This window comes from Pollicipes pollicipes, unplaced genomic scaffold, assembly GCF_011947565.3.
Source record: "Pollicipes pollicipes isolate AB1234 unplaced genomic scaffold, Ppol_2.1 Scaffold_5724;HRSCAF=6776_pilon_pilon_pilon, whole genome shotgun sequence".
NCBI classification, from domain to species: Eukaryota; Metazoa; Arthropoda; class Thecostraca; order Pollicipedomorpha; family Pollicipedidae; genus Pollicipes; species Pollicipes pollicipes.
Genome location: NW_023596746.1, coordinates 17,781,121 through 17,806,733, shown reverse-complemented (window position 1 = coordinate 17,806,733; position 25,613 = coordinate 17,781,121). Strand labels below are relative to the sequence as shown.

The 25,613-nt window shown below is 56.1% G+C and overlaps 2 protein-coding genes and 1 pseudogene across 2 annotated transcripts in view; 2 read left to right on the top strand and 1 right to left on the bottom strand.

Annotated features, from left to right (window-relative positions):
* The window catches only part of LOC119102752 (serine proteinase stubble-like), a 13,003-nt pseudogene extending 9,619 nt beyond the window's left edge, over positions 1–3,384 (top strand).
* Positions 3,385–5,836: 2,452 nt separating this feature from the next.
* LOC119103338 (plasma kallikrein) lies at positions 5,837–10,192 on the top strand. Its single transcript, XM_037226841.1, has 5 exons — positions 5,837–5,975; positions 6,307–6,472; positions 6,903–7,048; positions 7,473–7,575; positions 9,935–10,192. The coding sequence occupies exons 1-5, from the start codon at positions 5,904–5,906 to the stop codon at positions 10,060–10,062; spliced, it is 615 nt and encodes a 204-aa protein (XP_037082736.1). The 5' UTR covers positions 5,837–5,903; the 3' UTR covers positions 10,063–10,192.
* A 5,617-nt stretch (positions 10,193–15,809) lies between these two features.
* The window catches only part of LOC119103329 (serine proteinase stubble), a 44,875-nt gene continuing 35,071 nt past the window's right edge, over positions 15,810–25,613 (bottom strand). Inside the window, exons 4-10 of the mRNA XM_037226828.1 lie at positions 24,409–24,588; positions 21,443–21,519; positions 20,485–20,585; positions 19,944–20,043; positions 19,628–19,796; positions 18,884–19,041; positions 15,810–18,387 (exon numbers count right to left, since the gene is read on the bottom strand). Of these exons, the coding sequence (XP_037082723.1) occupies positions 18,229–18,387; positions 18,884–19,041; positions 19,628–19,796; positions 19,944–20,043; positions 20,485–20,585; positions 21,443–21,519; positions 24,409–24,588 (944 nt within the window). The 3' untranslated portion in view covers positions 15,810–18,228. The remainder of the gene's footprint in view (positions 18,388–18,883; positions 19,042–19,627; positions 19,797–19,943; positions 20,044–20,484; positions 20,586–21,442; positions 21,520–24,408; positions 24,589–25,613) is intronic.

Genomic DNA, 25,613 nt, shown 5'->3' with positions numbered 1-25,613 from the left:
CAGCCGAGTCGTGCGTCGTATCCGCCCTTTTCACTCCTGAGCTTGCGTGTACCACTTCTGTTGTGGCCGAAGAGGCTTTGAATTGATGCTTGATTCGGCCCCAGACGCTTTGCATTGGCCATTGCATACATCACACTGACGTGTTTAGTCATATCGACATGAAGCGACGTCCCGCGGCTGTAATGAGAGTGTCCGTCGTCGTTCCAGGAGATCGCACACAGCATGCGTTGTAGATAAAAGGAGCAGGGCTTTTGAGTTGTCCGGATTGATATCCGGACAAGTTGGGTTAGCAATTGGAAATATCTTACTTTTCTCGGTAACGGTATACTACACCTCCCTTGTGAGCGAAAAAGAGATTATCGATAAACTACACCCAATGCAATGATAAATGTCTAGTCATTTACGCTTATGTGGGATGGATATATGATGGCTCAGATATCTCCTTGGAGTAAATGCTGTGCCATTATACATGGTTGCACCTATTTTCCTGGTATAGTTATTTTCAAATGCAAGTCAATAACATATTCCATCTCGTTGCTTTATTTTGAAATCTGATCGGCATATTTAAGCGATGATCTTAACGCCATTTGGAAGCCCTTGGTGTGCTTATTAGGACTAGCCAAGGTCTTTTATTCTGCACGCGTAAGGCTATTTTTATTTTGAATCAGATACTCCAACTTTGGTGGGCAGGATGTTCTGGCCCGTTGTCATTTTGGCGACATTCTTCGCCATATAGGACGGACAATTTCTACCCGCTGGGACCTGACACATAAAGCTGGATCTGCTGACTGGAAAACGGCCTTACACAAGCGTCATAGCTGAAGCATATCAAGCTTAAGTACCTAAACGGGTTTTAGTCATTTCGTCCAGGCCGCTAATTCGAAGCACACACACACACATACACCCACACACACACACACACACACACACACACACACAACACACACACACACACACACACACAACACACACCACACACACACACACACACACACACACACACACACAACCCCACCACACCACACACACACACAACACCAACACCCACACCACACACACACACACGCACCACGCACACGCACACGCACACGCACACGCACACGCACACACACACACTCCCTGGAACCCTGCATCCGCATGTGGAAATAAGCCTTAATGAAATACGTTTGTGTTGGGCCCACTGGTTACGCACTGGATACACTGGTGGAATCACTCTAGTTACACTGCGGCTGTCATAAATCCGAAAAACGAAACATTCTGTTGCCCAACCAGCTAGAGATGCGAAAACAGCTAACGGGCGTCTTTCTTGCTATGAGGCAGAGCCAACGATAGATGGGCTTAAGGACTGTAGTTTGGTTTAAATATTTCAGCGCGATTTGCAACCATTCCTGAGCGTAACGGTACGGTATCCAAAACCTCCTTTTCTTTTCCTTGTTACGCTTCGGTTACGCTCCATTAAAACCATTCTTCCCTTCCACGCATAACGCAATTTATTGCCGGCCCCTTCTAACTTAGGTGCGATCTCGCACATCGCATAATTGCTGTCCCCGTTGCATTTTAGATGGTGGTGGCTCACGGGTTTAAAGCAAGTGTGGTTCCGATGTTATTCCCTGGTTGTGGAACGGGCGGTACTCTGGCGTACCGATCTGGATGGCGGTCACAGAATTATCATTTGGGGCAAGTACTTGCAGAAATATACGACATGAGGAGGCCCAGACACTCCAGTTCAGCTTTATGGAATGACGCGAATAATGGGCAAATAATTACGAAATTAAAGTGAAAGATTACACCGCAAGCCGTTTACATCACAAAGAAACTTTGAGAGCAAAAAAAAACATTCAATTTTTAGTAAATGCTACACGTTGTTTTCCGATAAACAATGAAGGAAAGACAAGATGAGAACATTTTGCAGCCCTACTGCGAATGACTTCCCACACACCTGTCGCGAGAAAGGCACTTTTGTCCAAAAAGATGTCTGCATCACGCACGTTTGATGGCTTTCTTACCTGTCTGTTGCTTTGAACCGCCCATGTTATAGGCCGGTATGGCTAAGCCTTCAGCCACAATGAGTTATGGTTTCTTGCTGGCAGCTATTAGCTTTCCAAAGAGGTACCTTAAGGTTCTGGTTGTGTTGTGTCGAGAAGAACTTGTGTTGTGAAGAATATAAGATACCATGGTATCTGTCACTTTCCATTTGCACGCAAATAAGCCTAGAAATATCAGGTCTGGTTTTTGCGGTGCTCTGTGATAAGTGTTAAGTTTTTCAATTCATTAATATTCCAAGGAGTTCCCACGGATCGCTACTCGCGTTGAAATGGCGACTGTGGTATGCCTGTAATGAACATGCCTAAATGCAGGCGGTGGCAAAAACTGCCTACGATGCCGAATGAAAAGCTCTGTCTTTGAACCTACTATTTAGAGCGCTCCCATCGTTAAGGTGGTAACAGCATATGTCGAGGCCATTGTGGTTTTCCTTAGTGGTTGTTTGTTCCCTTATAATTCCTCGCGAAGTTGGCATTACCGACTTCCCTTGTACTGTGGATTTGTTTTCTTAACCATAACAGCCTGAATTTATCTGAATTATGACGATGAATATTTTGTAGACAAATGGCTTACATAATTACGTGAATGAAATGAATGAAATGCTAATGCTAATGAAAACGCAAGCGGGCATTCCTTGTCAATCATTTGAACATAAGGCGAATTATGTCTCACTGGTCATGCACCTCTTGTTAGACCAAATAAAGTTGAACTGCTTTGATGTCACACGCGTAGTGTACGCAGTGTTCAAAGCAGTTGCGCTTGGCCTTAAAGGTCTATTATCTCGTCAAGCACAGATAAGCTCGTTCCAGATCAAAATAGAGACAAATGTCAAAAGTGGACCGGCGGTTGCAAAGATCGAGCCGATACAGCTTGTTCTGCAGCACAGCCCAGCCACAACCGGCGGTGTGTCGGTACCACGGATGGCAAGAGTGCCACACTGGCTTAGGTTTGTTTGGTAGGTTCATATCTCTTTCGAACATCATATGCCGTTACATGCCTGGAGATTGAGGTGTGGGGGTCAGAGATGGAGCAGTCCCCCATCTCCAAGACGCCTGTGCTCACGTGGGTCTTTCGACCAGGGCGTTCGTGAGGCCGTCTCACGGCTGCCGGCGTCGGTATGCCTCCGATGAAGGCTGGCTGACGGCTGCCGGTGGCGGTATGCTCCGGTGAAGGCCGAGTCATGGCTGCCGGTGGCGGTATGCTCCGGTGAAGGCCCACTCATGGCTGCCGGTGGCGGTATGCTCCGGTGAAGGCCGACTCACGGCTGCCGGTGGCGGTATGCTCCGGTGAAGGCTGACTGACGGCTACCGGTGTCGGTATGCCCCAGTGAAGGCCGACTGACGGCTGCCGGTGTCGGTATGCCCCGGTGAGGGCCGACTCACGGCTGCTGGTGTCGGTATGCCCCGGTGAAGGCCGACTGACGGCTACCGGTGTCGGTATGCCGCGGTGAAGGCCGACTCACGGCTGCCGGTGGCGGTATGCTCCGGTGAAGGCCCACTCATGGCTGCCGGTGGCGGTATGCTCCGGTGAAGGCCGACTCAGGGCTGCCGGTGGTGATATACCCGTGTGAGACAAGGCGCTGCCTGGATGTGTCGTGAAGCGGAGGATGCAGGGAGTGGTTGGATGTAGAGGATGGCTTTTTTCATCTGCTGTCCATCAGACCGTATGGAATTCAGGTTGCGTAAATTGTCAAGTGCATTTGCGAAGAACATCATACGTGTAAAAAGACAGTTCTATTAGATTTTTCGTCGAATAACCAAGAGAATGGAAAGATTGACAGACTGATATTACAGCTACATGCCTTTATGGAAACGAACTAGGAATTCGGGAAAACCTTGTAGTGTTTCCATCTGCCTGTACGTATTACTCGATGGCATCCGCTGTTGGCCGCAGCCAGTAGGCGTGGCTAGCTTTCTTCGCGACAGAACACTAAACAAACCTTGCGACCGCCGAGCCCACGATGGGCTGGTGAGACTTTTGTCGTGTTGTGTTGTGTCGTGTTGTGTTGTGTCGTGTTGTGTTGTGTCGTGTTGTGTTTGTGTCGTGTTGTGTTGTGTCGTGTTGTGTTGTGTCGTGTTGTGTTGTACTGTATGATGCAAAGCAGGGTCTCTCCTCTGGCGTTTCCTACCAGAAATATATGATTGTGCTTGTGCTAATGGTGCTGGGTGTAAAGCGGTGCTCTGTGATTGGTGCAAAGTAGCAGTGCTAATCACGGAGCCATGGACCGTTCCTGTGCACACTTGATATGTATATGCGTTCAGCAAAAGCGTTGGGGTCCGATGAACATTTGGCTGGTGGAGCTGAACATAGTTATGGTGGTCAGTATATTCGTTCCGTAACATGTGAGTAAATTTGCGTCCAGAGGTTTCCTCGCTCCCCGTCGTCACTACCAGACGTCTCCGAATGGGTGAATTTCCCTAAAACGGTGGAGGCCTGCTGAATGGTAGACCGAACGTGGATGCTTCTGCTTTTGCTATCACAGTCGATTTCAAAACTATTGCGAGGGCTGTGATTGAGATCATCAGATTACTATCAAACGGGTTCATGCAAAATCATGAGCAAGCTATTGATGCTTGAAGACGTTATGAATATGAGACTTCAACGTCAAAACAGCTTGTTAAATTTCCTGTATTGTACCTAAGACTGTGGAAGACCCAGACCTTATCAAAATTTTATTGGAACGCCAATGACAATGAAAAACGGTAAGGTACCTTGCATTTAAAAAAGTGGCAAAAATGAGGCCGTAATGAAAGAAAATAAAATAGGAATTGAAACTAAAACTTCATGTGCACTAAACTCAAAACAGTAGGGCATTTTCGCTGCCACCAATGAGAGAACGCACAAGATGGCACTAGTGAAGTGTGTCCTCCAGGCATTCACCGGCCGCCGCGCCAGCGTTGTTATCGGATGGCTCGCTAGCTGTCTGGGCACGTGTCCGTTGCGGCGTAAGAGGGGCGCGTACAGGCCCGGCAGACCCGCCTGAGATTGTTAGGCTCGTAACGTCTTTGTCCGAAAGGAAAGTGATATTTCAAGGTTCGCACGCAAACGTGGTCGGTGTTTGCTCCCCACTGACTTGAAAAATGTAACTCCATGACAAGTATACACGAGGGTTGTTGAAATCTCAGGCGTGCGAGACGGTGGGCGAGGAGCTTGCTACGGCAACCGTGCCGCTTTCGCTGCTTGAGAAAGGTCACCTGGATGTTTTGCGATTAGGCCCATTCCGACGGACTTCTGCTTTCGTCCAGTCATCTATGGTTAGCAAGGCGAGCTGCTGGTTAGTGAAGGCTTCCCTAGTGTACTCTGTCGTTTTCTATCCGCTGCTGCTGCTCGCACTGACAGGCGACCGGTTCGTTGATGTTTGCACTGACGGACATCCGGTGCACTTGTGTTCGCATCGACGGACGTCTGGCTCACTGATATTGACACTGACGGACGGCTGGCTCGCTGATGTTCGCACTGACGGACAACCGGTGTACTTGTGTTCTCACTGATGAACGTCTGGCTCACTGATGTTTGCACTTATGGGCGGCTTGTTCACTGATGTTTGCACTGACGGACAACCAGTACACTTGTGTTCGCACTGACGGACGTCTGGCCCACTGATGTTTGCACTGGCGGGCGGCTGGTGTGTGCTCGCACCGACGGGCGGATGGTTCGCTGGTGTTTGTACTGACGGGAGGATGGTTTGCTGGTGTTTGTACTGACGGGCGGCTGGTTCACTGATGTTCGCACCGACGGGCAGATGGTTCGCTGGTGTTTGTACTGACGGGCGGATGGTTCGCTGGTGTTTGTACTGACGGGCGGCTGGTTTCAGCCCGCTGTTCGGGTTCACCATCCCGCCCGTTTTCTGGATCGTCAAGATGGGCCACATTGAGCTGAGTGACAGGCAGCCGCCGCACCTGGCCGGCGTCTCCAAGATCATCACGCACAAGGTCAGACCTCGGGTGGCGCAGGACGGCCGGCGAGGTGCGAGCCACTGCAGGAAGTCAGCAAATATTCCCTAGATCTGGTAAAACTCCTGGTCGCCCAGCTGCACAGTCTGCGCTATTTCGTGTATCTGTAGCCCAAGCTTCATGCCCGTAATTTCGTGTTCACAAAGTTGATAGACATTGCATGCATCTTTATGTTTAGTGAGCCGTTCTCTTCTTCCTACCTAGGTGTAGCGCGCTGTCATTAATCGCATTTTTACCAATGAACTCGCGTTTCACTCCACCGTCGCTCGGATCACCCCCAATCTTAGTACCGCCGTGCCTTGCACCGCAGTACTTTGACGCCAAGACATGGAACCACGACATCGCGCTGGTGAAGCTGCGGGAGCCGCTGGCGTTGGACCAAATGACTGGTGTCAACACCGTCTGCCTGCCGGGTGCCAGTGCCAGCTTCGAGGGCCACCTCTGTCACGTCACCGGCTGGGGCAAGGTCACCGAAAGTAAGTGACCCGCCACGGCCCGCGCATGTCTGACGACTGGGACCAATCACCGCCAGGAAGCCGCCTTCCCTGGATACGCTTCAATGAATTTCCTGTTTGCATTGCTCGTTACTTTTTGCCGTAGATACCCGACCCCACACTGCTAGCTCTCGCATAGTTTGGGCAGTGCTTCTCATGATCACTATATGTGAAGTATCTGATCTCTTTTACTCTCCTGTCGCTGCTCGTCTCCCTCGAATTTCCCTACCATTGTGATGCGTATTTGCTCGTCCCATGCAGCGGTGCCGCCACGTTCTGTGACTGCTCACTCCTGCAGCGCTGCCGTCACATTATGTGACTGCTTGTTCCTGCAGCGCTGCCGTTACTTACCGTGACTGTTCACTCCTGCCGCGCTGCCGTTACTTACAGTGACGCGTCGGCTCCTTCCCAGATGGTTCGGATTCCGAGCTACTTCAGAAGATTGCCGTGCCGGTCATTCCTTACAACGACTGCTATAAAAAGTACGAGAGCATCAACCCCATCACGCCGGGCATGGTGTGTGCCGGCGGCGACCAGCCCAACAAAGGCCCTTGTGTGGTGAGTGAGCAGCGCAGGCCAGACCAACAAAGGCCCTTGTGTGGGGAGTGAGCGGCGCAGGCCAGCCCAATAAAGGCCCTTGTGTCGTGAGTGAGCATCGCAGGCCAGCCCAACGAAGGCCCTTGTGTGATGAGTCAGCAGTGGCGAGTAGTCCTAAAAAACTGTGGAAAAATATGTTTTATATTTTGTTGAAACGCATGTTTGCAACTCACCCATCACTCATAACTTTCACTGAACGATCTTTCAGTGGTTCGCGAAGCATGCAGCTGAAACGAGCCTTCAAGTACAGCGTGCATCCATTCGTGCACTCGCTACTGCACCACTGTAATTGCAGTCCACCGCGCCAGCCGGCCACTTGTCGGATGTCCCCCGTTTCCGTGACAATGACTATTTGTGGTGCGACTAAACTGGTGCGACTCGGCAGGGCGACTCGGGAGGCCCGCTGCAGTGTCGGCGCGAGGACGGCGCCTGGGTCCAGATCGGGGTCACCAGCTGGGGCGTCGGCTGCGCTCGACAAAACTACCCCAGTAAGTCTGACGGGTCTGCTTGGCGCGCGTCGCTCCCCTGTGCGGGCGGTGTGCATGGTGTGCGCGTCCATCCTGATGTGCCCGGTCTACCTGTGTGCCGTCCTGATGTGCCCGGTCTGCCTGATGTGCCGTCCTTGATGTGCCCGGTCTACCTGGGTGTGCCGTCCTGATTGTGCCCGGTCTGCCTGCTATGCCGTCCTGATGTGCCCGGTCTACCTGGTGTGGCCGTCCTGATGTGCCCGGTCTGCCTGCTGTGCCGTCCTGATGTGCCCGGTCTACCTGGTGGTGCCGTCCTGATGTGCCCGGTCTGCCTGCTGTGCCGTCCTGATGTGCCCGGTCTACCTGGTGTGCCGTCCTGATGTGCCCGGTCTGCCTGATGTGCCGTCCTGATGTACCCGGTCTGCCTGATGTGCCGTCCTGATGTACCCGGTCTGCCTGCTGTGCCGTCCTATGTGCCCGGTCTGCCTGACGTGCGTCCTGATGAGCCCGGTCTGCCTGCTGTGCCGTCCTGATGTGCCCGGTCTACCTGGTGTGTGCCGTCCTGATGTGCCCGGTCTGACTGATGTGCCGTCCTGATGTGCCCGGTCTACCTGGTGTGCCGTCCTGATGTGCCCGGTCTGCCTGATGTGCCGTCCTGATGTGCCCGGTCTACCTGGTGTGCCGTCCTGATGTGCCCCGGTCTGCCTGATGTGCCGTCTGATGTGCCCGGTCTACCTGGTTTGCCGTCCTGATGTGCCCGGTCTGCCTGCTGTGCCGTCCATGATGTGCCCGGTCTACCTGGTGTGCCGTCCTGATGTGCCCGGTCTGCCTGATGTGCCGTCCTGATGTGCCCGGTCTACCTGGTGTGCCGTCCTGATGTGCCCGGTCTGCCTGATGTGCCGTCCTGATGTGCCCGGTCTACCTGGTGTGCCGTCCTGATGTGCCCGGTCTACCTGGTGTGCCGTCCTGATGTGCCCGGTCTGCCTGATGTGCCGTCCTGATGTGCCCGGTCTACCTGGTGTGCCGTCCTGATGAGCCCGGTCTGCCTGATGTGCCGTCCCAATGAACAAGTCATGCAAAACACATGCGGGCACCTTAGCGATGGCATTTCACTGCACTGGAACGAATGAATGCATGATGCGGTATTGCCTTGAATGGTTTCCCGTTGTGTATATTAAGGCTGAATCTTCTGGGAAACGTACCGTTATGCAAGGCTGACGACTCCGCCGCGAACCCCAGCGGTCCAATGGCGACCGTTTGGTTGTATGATGCCGTTCTTTGGCCACGGGCGTCTGGTCACGCAATGTCGCTGTCTGGTAGTGACCATGTGGCAATGCGATGCCGTAATCTGGGTGATTATTTATTCATGTGAAGTCTTGGCCTAACGTTGACCGTTTTGTCATTGTATGCTGCGGTCTGTTCATGACCGTTTGGTCATGCGGTGCCTTGGTCTGGTGATGACAGTTTGATCACGTGGTGCCTTGGTCTGGTGATGACAGTTTGATCATGCGGTGCCTTGGTCTGGTGCACGGGTGGCCGCTTGATCATGCGATGCCTTGGTCTGTTCATGACTGTTTGATCATGCAGTGCCTTGGTCTGGTGGTGACCGTTTGATAATGCGGTGCCTTGGTCTGGTGCACGGGTGTCGATTTGTGTTCTTTTGTGAGAGCCCGGTCCCCCTCCCCCAATGTTGAGTTGCCCCACCCCCTCAACGCTGGCTTGCCCCCCCCCCCCCCCTCAATGTTTTTGGCGGGAATACTACAAGAAACTAGAAGAGACGCGTGCGTCTAGTGCTTGCTCCCTGGATCCAACCTTGCATGATTTCTACTCTGTCTAAATTAAAGACTTTTGTAGATTATATAAAGTTTAAATGGCTTATAAAAGCCATATTTATGGCTAAACCCGGTAAGAAAAAAATGGAGGGGGGGGGGCAGGTTGTCGGGCCTTCGTTTCGGCCCTCCCAATAATTTACAAAAATTGACACGCCTGGTCTGGTGGTGTCGTTTAATCACGTGGTGCCGCGGTCTGCTAGTAACCGTTTGGAAATGTAGGGTGAGCAGCACCGCTGGGTGGCAGGAGTTACCAGGTAAAGCCATCACCGTGCAGCCGTTTTGCGCGTTGCTCTCGGCACGTGTCTCACAGATGGCATAGCCTTCGGGAAATGGGTTAATGCTCCATGGATAAAGCAAGGAATGCGGGAACATTCCAGGGCAGGGCGACGCCATAGAAAGCTCGCGCACCATCCGGCCGGTGAACTGTATCGGTTTCGGTGCGCGTCCGCATTCTCGGCGGCTATTGAAGCCATGACGCCGATAGGACGTACGCGCCAGATCTCCAGTTCCGGCCAGCACCAACCCTAACGCGCTGCCCTCGTCTCCAGGCGTGTACGTCAAGATCTCAGACTACGTTAACTGGATCTACTTCCACCTGGCGAAGGACTACCTGGCCGGACTGCGCGCCGCCCGTACGCCCCGGGCACCGCACCGGACTGACGGCCGGCCGTTGTGACCCGGTGTACTGACGTCACGCATCGCCGCCGGTGGCCGTGGGTGATGGGCTGAGCCGTTCGAGTGAGGATGAGTGGCGAAGTGACCCGTCTGCCGGACGCGGCGCGGAATGCGCCGTATCACCGCGGCGGCGGCGGCGGCGGCGGCGGCCTCCGGTCTGGCCGCCGCCGCCGCCGCCGGCCGGCTGACACGGTTTCGGCGCGGCGCCCGTGTTGTCGCGGTCGGCGCCGCTGGGACGCCGCACCGCGCCGCCGGAGCCGGACGCCGCACGCCGGAGAAACCGCGGCACCGGTGCGGAGAAACCGCCTGCCAGCCGCCGACGGCCGGCCGCGGGCGGCCGTGGGTGAGGCGCCGGGCTGACATTGAGTCGTCCGCCGGCTGACATTGAGCTGACCGCGGGCTGGCCGTGAGCGCGCCGCCAGCCGACGGGAGCTGACCGGCAGCGGATGGCGGGGAACACGCGAGTGTGCCGCGGTTTTGGCTGCAAGGCGTCCGTGAGTGAGCTGCGAGACTGATCGTAGAGAAGCCACGAGGCCGAAGTCGAGACACTAGGAGTTGACCGTGAGAGGCCAATGGCAAGGAGAAGGTAGATTGTATCGAAGATCGTGGGACCGACCGTGCGAAACCAAAACAGACCGTGTGATCAAGAGAACTGTGTGTAGCCCTCGGGACGGACGGTATGTCCCCGGGACAAAGTGTGACCACTGGGACAGAATGTGACCCATGGGACGGGGTGAAACCACGATGGACTGAGGAGAACATATGCCCGACTAGATCTCGGTTTGTTTAAGTCCAATTACTCGAGACGCAAGTGGCACACCAAAATGTGATAATGAACCAACAGTAGGCTCATAGCTCCCAGAGTGTCAATGCAAAGCCTCTCTGCATGACCGTTATGATGTCCATATTCGGCGTGACGTAGCTGCAGCATGTTATCTGATGTACCGTTGTCGAGAGCATTGTCTAACTGCGTGGACGTGCCTACCTCTCAGTCGGCTGGCCACAACGGGCCAGGCGGCTAGCGAGCCGCTGCAATTCCTGAGCAATACACGCGATGTAAAATGAAAATGCCGGCTTGTTGAAATGAAACGTCATTCATAGGAGTCATCGAATTTTTGGAACAACGCTAAATCGGAAGACTGACGGGAATCTTTAGAAACGTTTGCAATGCTGCCCAAAAGACCAAGACGACCTACACACGAAAGCTGGTATCGTCGTTGCCATGGCTTGCTTAGAGGGTAAGGGTACTAAGGTAGAGGATAGGGCAGGGTATGGCTACTGAAGATGGAGGGCGAAGGGTACTAGGGTACCTGTACCATTTGCTATAAAAGCTTGGTAAGGTTTCCAGTACTCTATCGACGACAGGTGTGGAGTTTTTTTTTTAAATGGTTGTGGGTGACCAAATGAACACAGATCTTTCACTCCGTCAGCTTGTCGCTCGGCTAAGTGGCCTCACAAATTTGGCTGCCAATCCACGTCGTCTATAAGCCAGTCAAGTCGGCGAGCTGGAAAGTTATGCACGACACCTCGGCAGTGTACAGTACATGACAATATTCCGTTTTATTCGTTTTTTTTGGAATTTTTCGTTTTAGCGTACATTTCAATGAACACGAATGATGTAAAGCTCCGTTTAATATGCTCATCGGATATCAGATCAAAACACCGAGTCCTCGTCTATCGATGATTTACTTTGGACAGTCAAATCTCGGACCAGCCTTCCTGCGTCTTGCTGGATCGGCTGATTATAAACTCTCGCCATGCGGCTAGAGACCACAGCAGCCCGCGGGGCTTCGATACCCTGTGTGTGACGGTCTTGCGACAAACACGCCGCGGTTCCATCCACGATCAGTTTGATGATCCGCCTTGCTGTTCCCTCTTGCCCAGCCCGTCATTTTAGAACAGCCACGCGCATAATGTATGCTGCATTAGCCTCGTTTGGGTATGCTAATTGACGGGTGCTCCGTGCTGGATAAGAGGCAACATAGACGCCGTTATAGCCCAGCTAAAGGCTCTTAATGTCAGACTACGAACCTCACAAAAACCTGGCATTTGCAGGGCATGCCACTGCGTTCGTGCATTCCTGACCGGTTTCATCCGTCGGTATTGCGTTATTCTTTTTGAGCCACGTCCCAATACTAAGGATAGTAGCACCTCACTGCCTGGACTGTGCCTGTGCTCCAGTTTTGTGGGTCGGACGTGTGACAACAGAGGCTCTGGTGGCGGCTGCTGGTGGCAGAGGCCCGGTCCGAGCTAGATGATGATCGTACCCGGTGGACAGATCCGTCTGCATAGGGCACCTGCTGGTGCGCCGAACCTCCGCACCCGGTGGACAGAGCCGTCTGCGTAAGGTGCCTGCTGGTCTGCCGAGCCTCGGCACCAGGGGACAAGCCACCGTGACAGGCTGGTTCGAAACATCGCTGGGCCAATGCCCTTCGCTTTGATACACGGGTGGACCTATACGCTGGTGCCGCGGGTTCTTTGCACGAATGTATGCAAAGCATTATAGCAGCGTTCCACTCGAAAACAGACCGCGTGACAACAGTACTTTGAATGTTTTGCTTGTCGCTTGGAGTGTCAACAGGTGTTGAATGTCTATTCGAGACGCGGAACCAAAGTCCCCATTCATGAGCTTTAGCTTTCCTGTGCTGTTCCCTTGCAAACAAGCGCGGCGCATAACGGTGATGTGAGCATCTCTTAATTCCAACAGCACGCAAGCGTTGCAGCACGTCTTCTGCCGCGCGTTTGCACACACGTCACTGAACACCGCTGCCACGCACTGCCTGGCCCGAAGCCATCGTCTCGTCAGCTGAGAGATGGGCGCGGGACAGGACAGCCTGCCTGTGCCGGTGTCCGGGAGGCCTGCGACCCTGTGCTGTGCGGCGGCGTCGGCGGCCGGCCTTCGGGGCGACCTTGCGCGCGGCGCAGCCGGTGGCGGGCGACCCGCCGTCTGCCGGTGCGGCCGGCCGTCCCGGCCGAGCAGGACTCGGATCCGGCTGGTGTCGCTCCAAGTAAGGCACCAGGTCATGCCGAGCGGCCGCCTGCACCGGCGACGGCCGGCGGCAGCGGCGCTGGGGCGCTGCCGTGGCGCTGACGCAGCGCGACTGTAATACGTGCCGCGGTAGCTGTAATACTGTCTGTGTGCCGCTGTCGTTCTGGTGCTCTCGCTGTGATATTGTCCATGTGACACTGTCGCTCTGGTGCTGTCGCTGTGGCCTGCTGTTGGGGTACTGTTGGTATAGCGCAGTCGCTATGGTACAGTCACCGTGGTGCTGCAGTTATGGCACTGTCGTTCTGGTGCTGTCGCTGTGGCCTGCCGTCCGTACAGTACGGTCGCCATGTTGCAGTCACTGTGGTGCTGCAGTTGTTGCACTGTCACCTTGGCGACATCCCCCTTCGAGTTACAAATGCCGTTCCCTGGGCTACGCTGCAAATCTCCAGCTCATAATCCTGAACGTATTCAAGTCTCTGGTGCGCGATACCGGAAAGTGGGCAATTACTTGAAATAGCCTGAAGCCAAGCCAAGAGAGAACGTATGTTTTCTTTCACCATCTCAGGACGCTGGGTCCAAGCCAGTACTGCAGAACTCAGAGTGTCTGTTGGTCATGGCACAGTCGTGGTCTGACAACGTGACATTCGCGATATAATCTAGCATTTGATCGAACTGTTTCCGTGACGTCATGATGTAAATGACTCGTGACCAAACAACGCATACTTCGTGACCGGATGTTTCCATAAGTCGTGACGGTCGGAAGCAAGGCGTGGCTGCTTCGTGACTCGGGCCGTGACTCGGTCCGTGACCAGGTCGAAACAAAGCCCGTGACCTGGCCGTGTCAAGGTCGTGACTAAACCTCGTCCGGGCCGCTGCTGAGTCGCGACTCGACCTCAATGCGTCTTGGCTCGCTTGCGCCCGATTCGCAGTTTAGTCACGGCCGAGCCGGTTCTGAGTCGTGACCGAGTCGTCGCTGGTCCTGGTTGATCGTTGACTGAGTCACGAACGAGAGGTGGTTGAGGCGCGCTGCAGGCGGTCACGGGTCGGTGACCCGATGACCCGCCGCCGGCACGGGTGTGTGAAAGCTATGGAGGATCGCCATCGGCGGGCCAGTGATGGAGGATCGCCACCAGCGGACCAGTTATGGAGGATCGCCACCGGCGGGCCGGTGGTGGAGGATCGCCACCAGCGGACCAGTTATGGAGGATCGCCACCAGCGGACCAGTTATGGAGGATCGCCACCGGCGGGCCGGTGGCGGAGGATCGCCACCGGCGGGCCAGTTTTGGAGGATTGCCACCAGCGGACCAGTTATGGAGGATCGCCACCGGCGGGCCGGTGGTGGAGGATCGCTACCAGCGGACCAGTTATGGAGGATCGCCACCAGCGGACCAGTTATGGAGGATCGCCACCAGCGGACCAGTTATGGAGGATCGCCACCGGCGGGCCAGTTATGGAGGATCGCCACTGGCGGGCCAGTTATGGAGGATCGCCACTGGCGGGCCGGTTATGGAGGATCGCCACCAGCGGGCCAGTTATGGAGGATCGCCACCAGCGGGCCAGTTTTGGAGGATCGCTACCAGCGGACCAGTTATGGAGGATCGCCACCGGCGGGCCAGTTATGGAGGATCGCCACCAGCGGACCAGTTATGGAGGATCGCCACCAGCGGACCAGTTATGGAGAATCGCCACCGGCGGGCCAGTTATGGAGGATCGCCACTGGCGGGCCAGTTATGGAGGATCGCCACCAGCGGACCAGTTATGGAGGATCGCCACCGGCGGGCCGGTGGTGGAGGATCGCCACCAGCGGACCAGTTATGGAGGATCGCCACCAGCGGACCAGTTATGGAGGATCGCCACCAGCGGACCAGTTATGGAGGATCGCCACTGGCGGGCCGGTTATGGAGGATCGCCACCAGCGGACCAGTTATGGAGGATCGCCACCGGCGGGCCAGTTATGGAGGATCGCCACCAGCGGACCAGTTATGGAGGATCGCCACCAGCGGACCAGCTATGGAGGATCGCCACCAGCGGACCAGTTATGGAGGATCGCCACCGGCGGGCCAGTTATGGAGGATCGCCACTGGCGGGCCGGTTATGGAGGATCGCCACCAGCGGACCAGTTATGGAGGATCGCCACCAGCGGACCAGTTATGGAGGATCGCCACCGGCGGGCCGGTGGTGGAGGATCGCCACCAGCGGACCAGTTATGGAGGATTGTCACCAGCGGGCCAGTTATGGAGGATCGCCACCAGCGGGCCAGTTATGGAGGATCGCCACCCGCGGACCGATGATGAAGGATCGCCACTAGCGGGCCAGTTTTCAGTGCCAGAGGTCAGGCACTTTTACTCTCCGGTGTATCCGGCCGCGGCGCCCTGCTGTGTCGGCCTTTTGTCCTGCGTCTGGCACCTGTCCCGAATGGACATGCCAGTGCCTGGTTGCACGCGGACATACATTCAGTGCTTCTGCTTTCATGCCACCCCTTATTTTCTCGCATACGATTAGCACGTGACATGGTGGTAATCTGAGCTGATGTGAGAAGTGGACGGCTGGTTCCGCCAGTTGCCAATGTCGTCACACAAAGCCTGGATTTCACGTGCTTACGTAATTTGTACCATTAGGCAAGTGCGCGAATGATTCAGTTACTTTGATTAGAGTTTAATTCTCAAGGAAAAGTGGCTGTGGTGGAACAATTAAGCGTGGATGGCATGCCAATGTGTCATCACTGATGTTAAAACGTACAGATCCAGAAAAATCCCAATGCAATATGTCATCATATATTATTCCGCTTAATGTGCACTTCTAAAGACAAAACAGCACTTATGTCTATCACTAAATGTGCAACAAACAACTAACAATCTCGAATAACAGACTCTAAAGCTTTGTGTGGTACACACGTCACGCTGCAGAGGTAATAGCAAAATATTGAATATGTAACAACGGTAGCCAGAATCATATGTAGCCTAATTTCCTTCCGGCTGCCACTTACACTGCCACTGGCACATTACATGCATCACTCTAAAATGGGGTCATTTCATATGGAACAACATGAAATAAATAACACGGTACAGACAGCCATCAGAGTCAAAGGCACTGTCGGGGCAATGCGAGCAGCTGCAGTTTTCTTTTCTCACGCTGGTATAATAATGAGTATGTCTTCAGCTTTCACGATGCTTGCTTTGTCTGATGTCCACGTGCATTGGCAGGGGATTTGTCGCAGAGTTGAGACATCGTTGGGGGTTTGGGGTCGAAGAATTCAGGTCAGTCACGACCTCTTTATCGTTTGCAGTTTGCGGGAAGAACTTGAAGCGCATCACCACGCCACGCGCGCGCCTGCTCTAGCTGCCCCCAGCCGGTCCGCTGGCATGCGCGGCGTCCAGCTCTGAACGCCAGGGGACCGCCGCACCTTGAGGCGGAGCAGCATATGGGGTCCAAGAGAGGACCTCCAAACGACTGTGACCCATGTCAGTAGAACAGCTAAGGAAAGTAGAGACGGGTTTTTAAGCGGGCTAACAGATCAGAAATATCAGAAACACGGCAGAAACGCCGTGAAGGAAAGCATATGCTACACAGCACCATCCATATTTAGCTCATCGCTAGCAGCTGGCCTCAAATGGTCATGAACGTACCTGGTCAGGGTTCTCGTTTCCTTTCCACTGCAACTGAACGTCCTAAGGGCGGTCTGAGGGTCCCTACTGGAGCGTGTCACCGACCCGATTACACCCGTCCGTACATCCGGCCCGGCTCCGGGCCGCCAGAACCACCAGCTCAGCGATCCACGGGGGCCGCTAGGGCTACATCGGGCCCGGCTCCGGGCCGCCAGGACCATCAGCGCCACGATCCACGGAGACCGCTGGGGCTACATTCGACCCGGCTCCGGGCCTCCAGAACCGTCAGTGCCACGATCCATGGAGGCCGCTGGGGTCGGCCGTGCCCCGCTGCCCGGGGAGTGACCGGCGCCTGCGACGGCGCCGAACGCGCGCGGTCCTGCGGCTCCTGCGCCAGGTGCCGGTGAGCGAAGCGCACCGCGGCTCAGTGCAGCCCGTCGGACGCACCCTTGGACGGATATGATGCCAATGTCTGACTACCCGCACCCGCTGGCCCCTGAAACGGCTGCATATCACTGTTGTCGACACATCACCAAATAAAACTGGGCCACAGGCTGTCACAATGTAGAGCGAGTGCACCTAACTCGCCGTGTGTGGGAGGTGAGCCCGGCCAGTGACTATTGCGCCGTTGGCTCTCGACTTCGGGTATCAGACGTGCGGCAGCATCGCGCATACTGCCCGATGTAGCGTCGGTCTTCTGATGGGTCAGCCGTTCACAGTCTAACGCAGCACGGTGGACAGATGTCGCTGGCATCGACAAGTGCACAACTCTGCGGTGACGGGTCATGACAGCACGGACTAGAACGGGCGGCCAGGGCACTGTCACAGGCGACAACCAATACACAGCTCTGTCCTTATCCTGACCCCGGGGAAGAACAACAGCGAAACAGCTACAGGAAATGATTCATTCCATCCTAGCCGACTTACGAGATGCAGTTTGCAGAACCGGCCGATTTGCGTCTTACGTAGTGGACACAAAAGGCACCGATTCATGCCATCGATCGAAGACAAAAAGCATAAACAGGGCTTTCCTGCCCCCCCCCCCCCCTCCCGAGCAAGGGTCAGGTAGTTCAAAATGTCGCCATCGATAACAATAAACCAGCCTCGTCGGCAAGTGAGAGGTGGTGCCGCGGGCGCGTTCACCATTGTAACAAAGTAACGGCAGCTCGGTGGCGTGGCCCGAGGCCGGACCGACTGTTGGCCTGCTGCTGACGTCAGCTCGGACCGCGCGCCAGATCACGGGCACCACAGGCTCGCCCGCCGCTGAACACTACGCCCGCCAAGAGCATCATTCACGGCGCGCTGGCCTCATCGCCCGTCCGTGCCCGCGGCCGCGCAGCCCTGCCCGGTGCAAGCCACCGCCTGGGCAGTGGGGCAGCGCGAGCTCCAGCGCGCACCTCCGCCAAAGGCCGCGCGAGCAATCGGGCGGCGGTCGCCTCGGCGGCGGCGGCGTAGTTCCGGCCGGCGGGTATAGATGTCGCCCGCGTCGGCGGCCGGCCGCGCCAGGCTGCCTCACGACACTCGAGGTATGGCACCGGCGGTCGCGGTGGGACCCGCGGCGCGCACACCCGCCTACGTGTTGATGTACTGGTTGATCCAACCCATGAACTTGGCTATGTTTGTGTAGACGCCGGGCAGGCCGGCGCGTGCGCAGCCGATGCCCCAGCTGACCAGGCCGATCAGTGTTCTCCGGCCGCCCTTGTACAGCGTCAGCGGGCCGCCGCTGTCGCCCTGCGTGCACGGACAGGCCACGGTCAGACGCAGAGCCACCGAAGGCGCAGGAGTGCATCGCTCAGATGCAGCGTCACCACAGACGGGGCAGCGCTCAGATGCAGCGTCACCCCAGACGGGGTGGCATGGTCGTGACCATGCTCAGATACAGGGTGGCCAGGGCCACGGGTATGTCACGCTAGATTCATCGCCCCGGCGGTACATACGTACGGCAGATTAGAACAGTGCCTTCAAAGAATTAGGCCCATAGCAGCATCATGTATGTCTTGCTTGTGGCGTCACTGACATCCAGCATAACTGCTACCATTAATCAGCCTTTGACTCATTCACCAGTTTCCCTTGCCTAATCTGACGGCTGTCCTCACCGCGTCCACCACTTTTGTCTGGTTTACAGCTCCGAGAAACGCCCCAGTCCTAAACTGACGAGTGCCCCCCCCCCCGTCCCCCCCCCCAACACCGTTTCCTGCCACACCACGGAGCAGCACCCGGCCCTCACCTGACAGCTGTCTCGGCCACCGTCCTTGTAGCCGGCGCAGAGGAACACCTCGTGGATGGTCTCGCGTCGCCCGGCGCCGCGGTACCACTCCTGACACGTTTCTTTGTCAATCACCACCACGTCCACCTCCTGCAGCACGTTCGGCGTCGACGCGATCCCTGCCAAAGGTCAGCCAGAGGTCAGCCGACTGGTCAAAGGTCCGGTCTTCCATCAGATGTAGAGGTCAGTCAGAGGTTATGTCTTCGGTGAATGCCGTGAATTCGACTCAGGGTTGCTTTATAATAGTCATATATCTAGCGATGGCATTCCAGAAAAAAATGAGGTGCCATCGCGTCGCCGTACGAAAGTGCCCAATCTTAACGTACACGGCAGAGAAAGATTCGAGCCCAACCATCATAGACAGCTTGGATGTGGCCGAACGAGGTGTTTCGTGTTTCGAGAGCGCCAAATGTGGTCAACGACTGGTAGAGCAGGTGAGCGTGGCGGATTATCCACGCCTGGCGATACCCCGCACTAATCGCACGCTGCGCTGGGCTGATCATGTTCTGTGAACATGTAACGCCCACATCCTGCCGGCAGTATAACGACAGTGCACCGCCCGTCCCCAGCCACTGGCGCGACACGGACCGTGTGCGGTGCGTCCCCAGCCACTGGCACGACACGGACCGTGTGCGGTGCGTCCCCAGCCACTGGCACGACACGGACCGTGTGCGGCCCGTCCCCAGCCACTGGCACGACACGGACCGTGTGCGGTGCGTCCCCAGCCGATGGCGGTGGCCGTGTCGCCGACGAACGTCTCGTCCAGGTTTGGCAGGCACACTGGGATGATGTGCTCCTTGAACACGACGTCCTTGCTCAGCTTCACCAGCGACACGTCGTTCTCGAAGTCGGACGGGTTGTACTTCGGGTGGATCTGCGGGCAGCGAGGTCGGTGATGGCCAAGAGGCCTCAGCTAAGTGCCGTGGGTTCGAGCCTTTCAGGTCTGTACGTTTGCAGTATGTTTCTCAACATACAACTGGCCGTAGCGTTAGTACAAACACGAGCAGTGCTGTTGCCTCACCACTTTCCGTTCCAGGGTGAAGTCTTCGTGAGGGTAGCGCTCTGAATACTCGCGGACGTTGTACTCTCCCAGTCGTATCTTCATGCTGGACAGATCCGCTCTGTTGCGCACAATAGAAAACAAAGGTCGTTACGGACCGGGCGCACATAGGTCGTAAATATCAAGATGGACGGAAATTGAGCTGGGAAGCTGAATCACTTTTCCTCGAGCTATTGCTATTGCACCAAGCCACTCTTACTTAAGCCGTCTGAAGCTAAGTCCATATCTATTATCAATACTACCGGATCGTCGACGTGCCTTAAACCGTGTGCAGTAAGTTACGTGATGCAGGAATACGCGACTTTCTGTCTGAAAAGACGGGTCCAGCGCTTCAGTCGGTGGCAGACAATCAGATGGGAGCCACCAAAACATTCGGACGGGGTCAGATGTGATGTGAGCAGGACACTGCGTCGATCAGGGTAGGAGCGGTTGGTCGAGACTGGTGACGCGTGGACGAGCGGGGTAGGAGCGGTTGGCCGTGACCGGTGAGACGCGGACGCACCGGTAGACGCAGTGGGCCGCCGTCACCACCCAGCGTTTGTTGACCAGCGCGCCGCCGCACGCGATACGCTTGGAGAAGAAGCCCTCCTTGATCAGGGCAGCCTGCACGCAGATACAGATCAGGTCGATGCCGACTGGCTACACATCGGGCTCCAGCGGCAGCCCCCGGCAGCCCACATGCGCGAGGTCCGGCGTGTGCCGTATCTACTTCACGAAGTTGCCATGTTTGAAGCATATGCAATATTCAGGTGGAGACATTCTGAGCTTTTCACTTGCGTGTTCATTCCATACCGTTGCTATAAAACGTTTTGCTCCAGCACCCGAACGGAATAAAAAGGGTGTGGAAAAACATTAAACGCAGCCATGTGGCACTGGGGAGAAACTCAGTAAGTGAAGTGTTCCTGATAATGTGTTCTGTCGATCAGCATGAGCCAATGGCACTCAATGGCTCAAATAAGACGCACCGATGGATACGCATTACGAAACTCGATTATGCAACACAGGTACTTGACCAAAGACCGCGCATTGCAGTGCAGATCGATTGTGTAGGCTCCGTTATCATCATATATCGAGTGCCGGCATACCGAGTGCTGATGTATCAGCAGCTGTGGCAGCTGCTGATACATCAGCGTTACCTACATACGTCTGAACGTTACCACATCCCATTCATCCGATTGGTACGCACGCCTAGCACTGAGTCACGGGTAGTCCTGCATGCGTCAGTGCTGCCATCTACTAGAAGAGCGGGAGAGTCACTCGTGTTGTAACGTCCGCCAGAGGTCGCCAGTGAGGCCGTAGCGAGCCGATCACATCTGGTCGCTAGAAACCCGGCTGTTAGCCGATCATCAACTGTTCGCCAGCACGTCACACTTGCGCCGGTCTCTGCCTGTCAGCAGCATGCTGGCGGTGCACCGGCTCTGGAAGACCGGGCCCAGCCCCCGCCGAGGCGCCCCACCCACCTGCCAAGGGTGAGAGCCGAACGACGAGTCGTGTCCACCGACAATGCGATTGGTGGGGCTGTACACCTGACCACACTCTGCAACGAGACAGTGTCTGGTGAGCACGACGCCGTACGGTACGGCTCGGCAAGGTGCGGCATGACGGGATCAGGTACGGCAGAACAGGATTAGGTGCATTATAATAGGATTAGACGCGAGTTTTAGGATGCGGGTACCATATTGTGAGGCACGTCAGGGCATGGCACAACACAGGACGGGACAGTAAGATACGACACATCCAGGTGCGGTCGATAAGGTACGGTAAGCCACGACGCCGCTCAGTACAACACGACAGTGTGCGCTGTATGTACAACCGGGTGCGGAACAAGACACGCTCTCGGGTCGGCCAACGGGGCCATGAGCACGACACCAGCTCACACACACACACATACACGAGTGATGAGTGTCGCCCTGGAGTGACCGTGGCGGTGTAAGAAGCGGGGTCGCTGTGTGGCGGGAGGCGTGGCCGGCCGCGGCGGCGGCGGCGCCGGCCGTGGGGCGGGCGTGCCACGTGCGGCCCTCTAGGCTACTCCGGCATGCGGTCTCGTGCGGCGGTGGGACGACAGGCGGCGCGACGTCGTCAGGCGACAGGCGCTCTTACTGGCTTCGGACGGTCTGGGGCCGGAGCCCGGATGGGGACGAGGCGGGCGGTGGCCGGCCGGCCGGACCGGCCCGTCAATAGCGTTACTGTCCGAGTCGGGGGCGAGGGCAGGGACCGGTGGGGAACCCCCCGCTGACCCCGCCGGCCGCTGCCCCGGGTACAGCTCCTGAATAATGACATACGGCCGCGTGTCGAACACGGGGCCGTAGCTGGGCACGTCGCCGCCGTGGCCGGTCACGTGATTGTGGGAGAGCGGGCCGGGCGGCCGCTGGTCCAGGATCGGGATGATGGGCACGGGCGGCGGACGGGGCGTGCGGAACGGCCGGGCGGGCCGCGGCGGCCGTGTCGGCCGCCCGAAGCTGCCGCCGGGCCGCAGCGGCGAGCGCATAGTCGTGACCTGGCTGCTCAGCACCGAGCTGGCCGCCGAGAGGTCTGAGCCCGCCCCAACCAGGTCCGAGTCTGTCGCAGTCGGGTCTGAGTGTGGGGGCGTCAGGTCTGGGCTGGAGGCCAGGGGGCCGTGTTGGAGGGGAGAGACTGTCGGGCTTGATGGCGAGTTTAGGGCAACAGATGTGTTCGAGAAGATGGCACCTGCAAAAAGGAGAACAGTGGAAGATAAGATCATGGTGATATGAGTCAGAAACATCTAGCCACATACTGTCTATAATCATCCATAAAGCCAAAGGCGTGGAAGCTCAATTCAAGCTCAAGGATACAGCATGCAGTGTATATAGGTGGGTAAAGAGAAACAAGAATGTTGATGTGCAGCACAATGTCGTGTGTTGATATGCAACACAGTTTGGTGGCCAGCGCGCATCAAAACGCTCATCATGTGACCAGGATGTTACTGAAATGCGCATTTTCGCATGTGTAATGTCCTGACGGATTATGTCTTCCACAGTAATTCTAACATATCTGCTGTGCGTTTCACTTTTTTAAGCCCACGCCGTGTAGCACATGTGGATACCAGATCCCGATTTGTGAAGCGCTATTATCAAATCATATGAACATTACGCACTGGTGCATGGCTGCACACACTGTATGTGGCAAGATGCAGACTACTCTCGAAGTAAATGTCATCTTCACATACGATATCTCCCATCAACGGATGGCTTACTCGGACCGGCCATCCCGCTCTGATTCCCAGTTCAATCCAGCCCCCAATCAGCGTACCAACATGCCGCGTGACCGGCCTGGCAGCATCCCAGCATCACTGCCACGGGCGCGCGCCGCGGCCCGTGGCAGTGATTGGCCAACGGTCGGTCCCGTACCGGCCGCATGTGACGCGGCGCACTCGGCGCGCTGTCACAAGAGCGCCACGGACGCCGCATTGTGCCTGATCACGCCGCGTGCCGAACACAATCGACAGCGCGCCAAGTTCGTACGGGCGGCGCCAGCCCGCGCGCGCCGTGACGGTGGCTCCAGTTGGCCGCACCAGCGGCGCGCCCGGACCGATTGAGGAAGAGCTTGCGCCCGCGTAACCGGGGCTCTTGCAACAGCGTGCTTTGTTCGAGGCCGCTCATGGACTGCGCTTTGAAATGCGGCGGCGTTGCTGACAGAAAACGACGGTCATTGATGCCGACACTGAACTGACAGCCGCGTTTTGGAATACATTTCGTTCTCTACGTTGTGTATGCGGCTATGTCAACCAACGTCATCGGGGTTTGGCTTGACATCGTGGCTCAAAAAACCGACAGTCCGTGAAAGTGGTTTAGCATGAATACACGTGTTGCTGGGGCATCCATAGAGGAGAAGAGTCCCCCCCCCCCCATAGAGTGGCATTCTCATCTTTGGTCGTAGATGGCTCCTGACAGAAGCTTAGAAATCAGCGTGATGCGTTTTTACTGAGCTCCAACCCTGCCTCCCACCTCCCCTCATTTCCTTAACCAATCCAGGCTGCACCCCTGACAGCCATCACAACTTTATGTTTGGTAGCTTCTATTCCTGTGGGTGGACCAGGATCACAAGCTCCGCCCGTTGCGCGGCTGTCCAAGAAGACAGCCGCGGAACGGGCTGCACGGACTGGAGTTTGGCGCAGCCCGTGCGCCAGTGGCCTTGCCCACAGACACGGAGCCCGGTCACGGCAGCGGGAAGAGACCAACAGGGTAGCAGCAGCTATCTTGGACAAGTCGTCATCGACCCGAACCCGGCGCCGGTGACGTTGGGCAGCTCCATCCCTCCGACCTCCCCATCCCTGAGCCCGTCCACTGACCGGAGTCGGTGGCGGTGGGCTGCACTGTACCTCCGACCTCCCCATCCCTGACCGGAGTCGGTGACAGTGGGCTGCATTGTCCCTCCACTCCCCCGACCCCCAGGCCCGGCCACTGACCGGCGCCGGTGACGGTGGCCTCAGCCGCGTAGTCCTTGTCGGCCATTTCGCGCGGCACGCAGCAGCTCCAGACCATGCCGCCGTCGCAGAGGTCCATGGCGCGCCTGCCTTGGAACACGCAGCTGACGCTGACGGCGCAGTCGTACTCGCTGCCCCTGTAACTGCACTTGCGCGGGATCACTGAAACAGGCGGGGCGCCGCGGCCCAGTCAGCCACGCCGGCCACGCCCCGGCGGCGGGGAAGGCTTGTTAGCAGGGGAGGGAGGGGGGGGGGGGGGGGGGTGCTGGGAAGGTAGTTTCGTCAAGCGTCCAGGAAAGAATGGGCGATAGTTCTTTGCGGGCGATTGTGTGGTCGTCGTTAAGCAAGGGACAACGCGGAAGGGAAGAAAGAGAAGGGAGAGTGGCATCTCGCTATCGCCCGCCATTGTTTAAACGTATGGTACGTCTAAATGACTTAATTGGTATGTACGTGTTGCTGCAGCAGAGGCCCTGCGTGACGTCACTTGTTCCGAGTCACACTGAAGCCAGGTAGCTAACAACCGCGGTCGCTAAGACAACCTACCTATACATGCGGATCACATTTCAACGCCGTGAATGTCCAGGTTGTGAATGTTGTGCTTTGGGTTTTTGTGGATACGGATGGTTTTTAACGCATCGGGCATAATGTTCCACAGAGAGTGTTTTTGGATCAAGGTCTTCTCTAAGTGTGTAGCTTGTGATGGAATCCTTTGACCCCATCTAACCCAAACAACCAATTTGAGATTAACGGGCAATTTTTGCGCGCAATGTTTTGACGTGTTACGTCATTTCGTAGTACTTTTAACCGCCACATGACATTGCCAATTACCTGTTTTCTGGGACCCTGATGTTTGTCATACACTCGCCATATTATGCTAACAACAAAATACAGGGACGCACAATCGCCATATTGTTGTTGGCTCTTGTCACGAGATCAGTACAGCCAACCTTCGCTTGGAGACCAAAATATACCCTTGTTTGCTTCACAGAAATGGGCGTAAGCGCACTGCGTAACAGATACCAGTTGCGACACGGAGACCACCATAAAATACATTTTTTCACGGAGACCACAGCACATCAGTTTTCTCACAAGAGATGACCATAAACACGTAACAGAAATTAATGCAATCGCATCTCCCTAGGAAGGCTTATGATAGCTAGCTTCCTATCGCACACAACTAAAGCTCT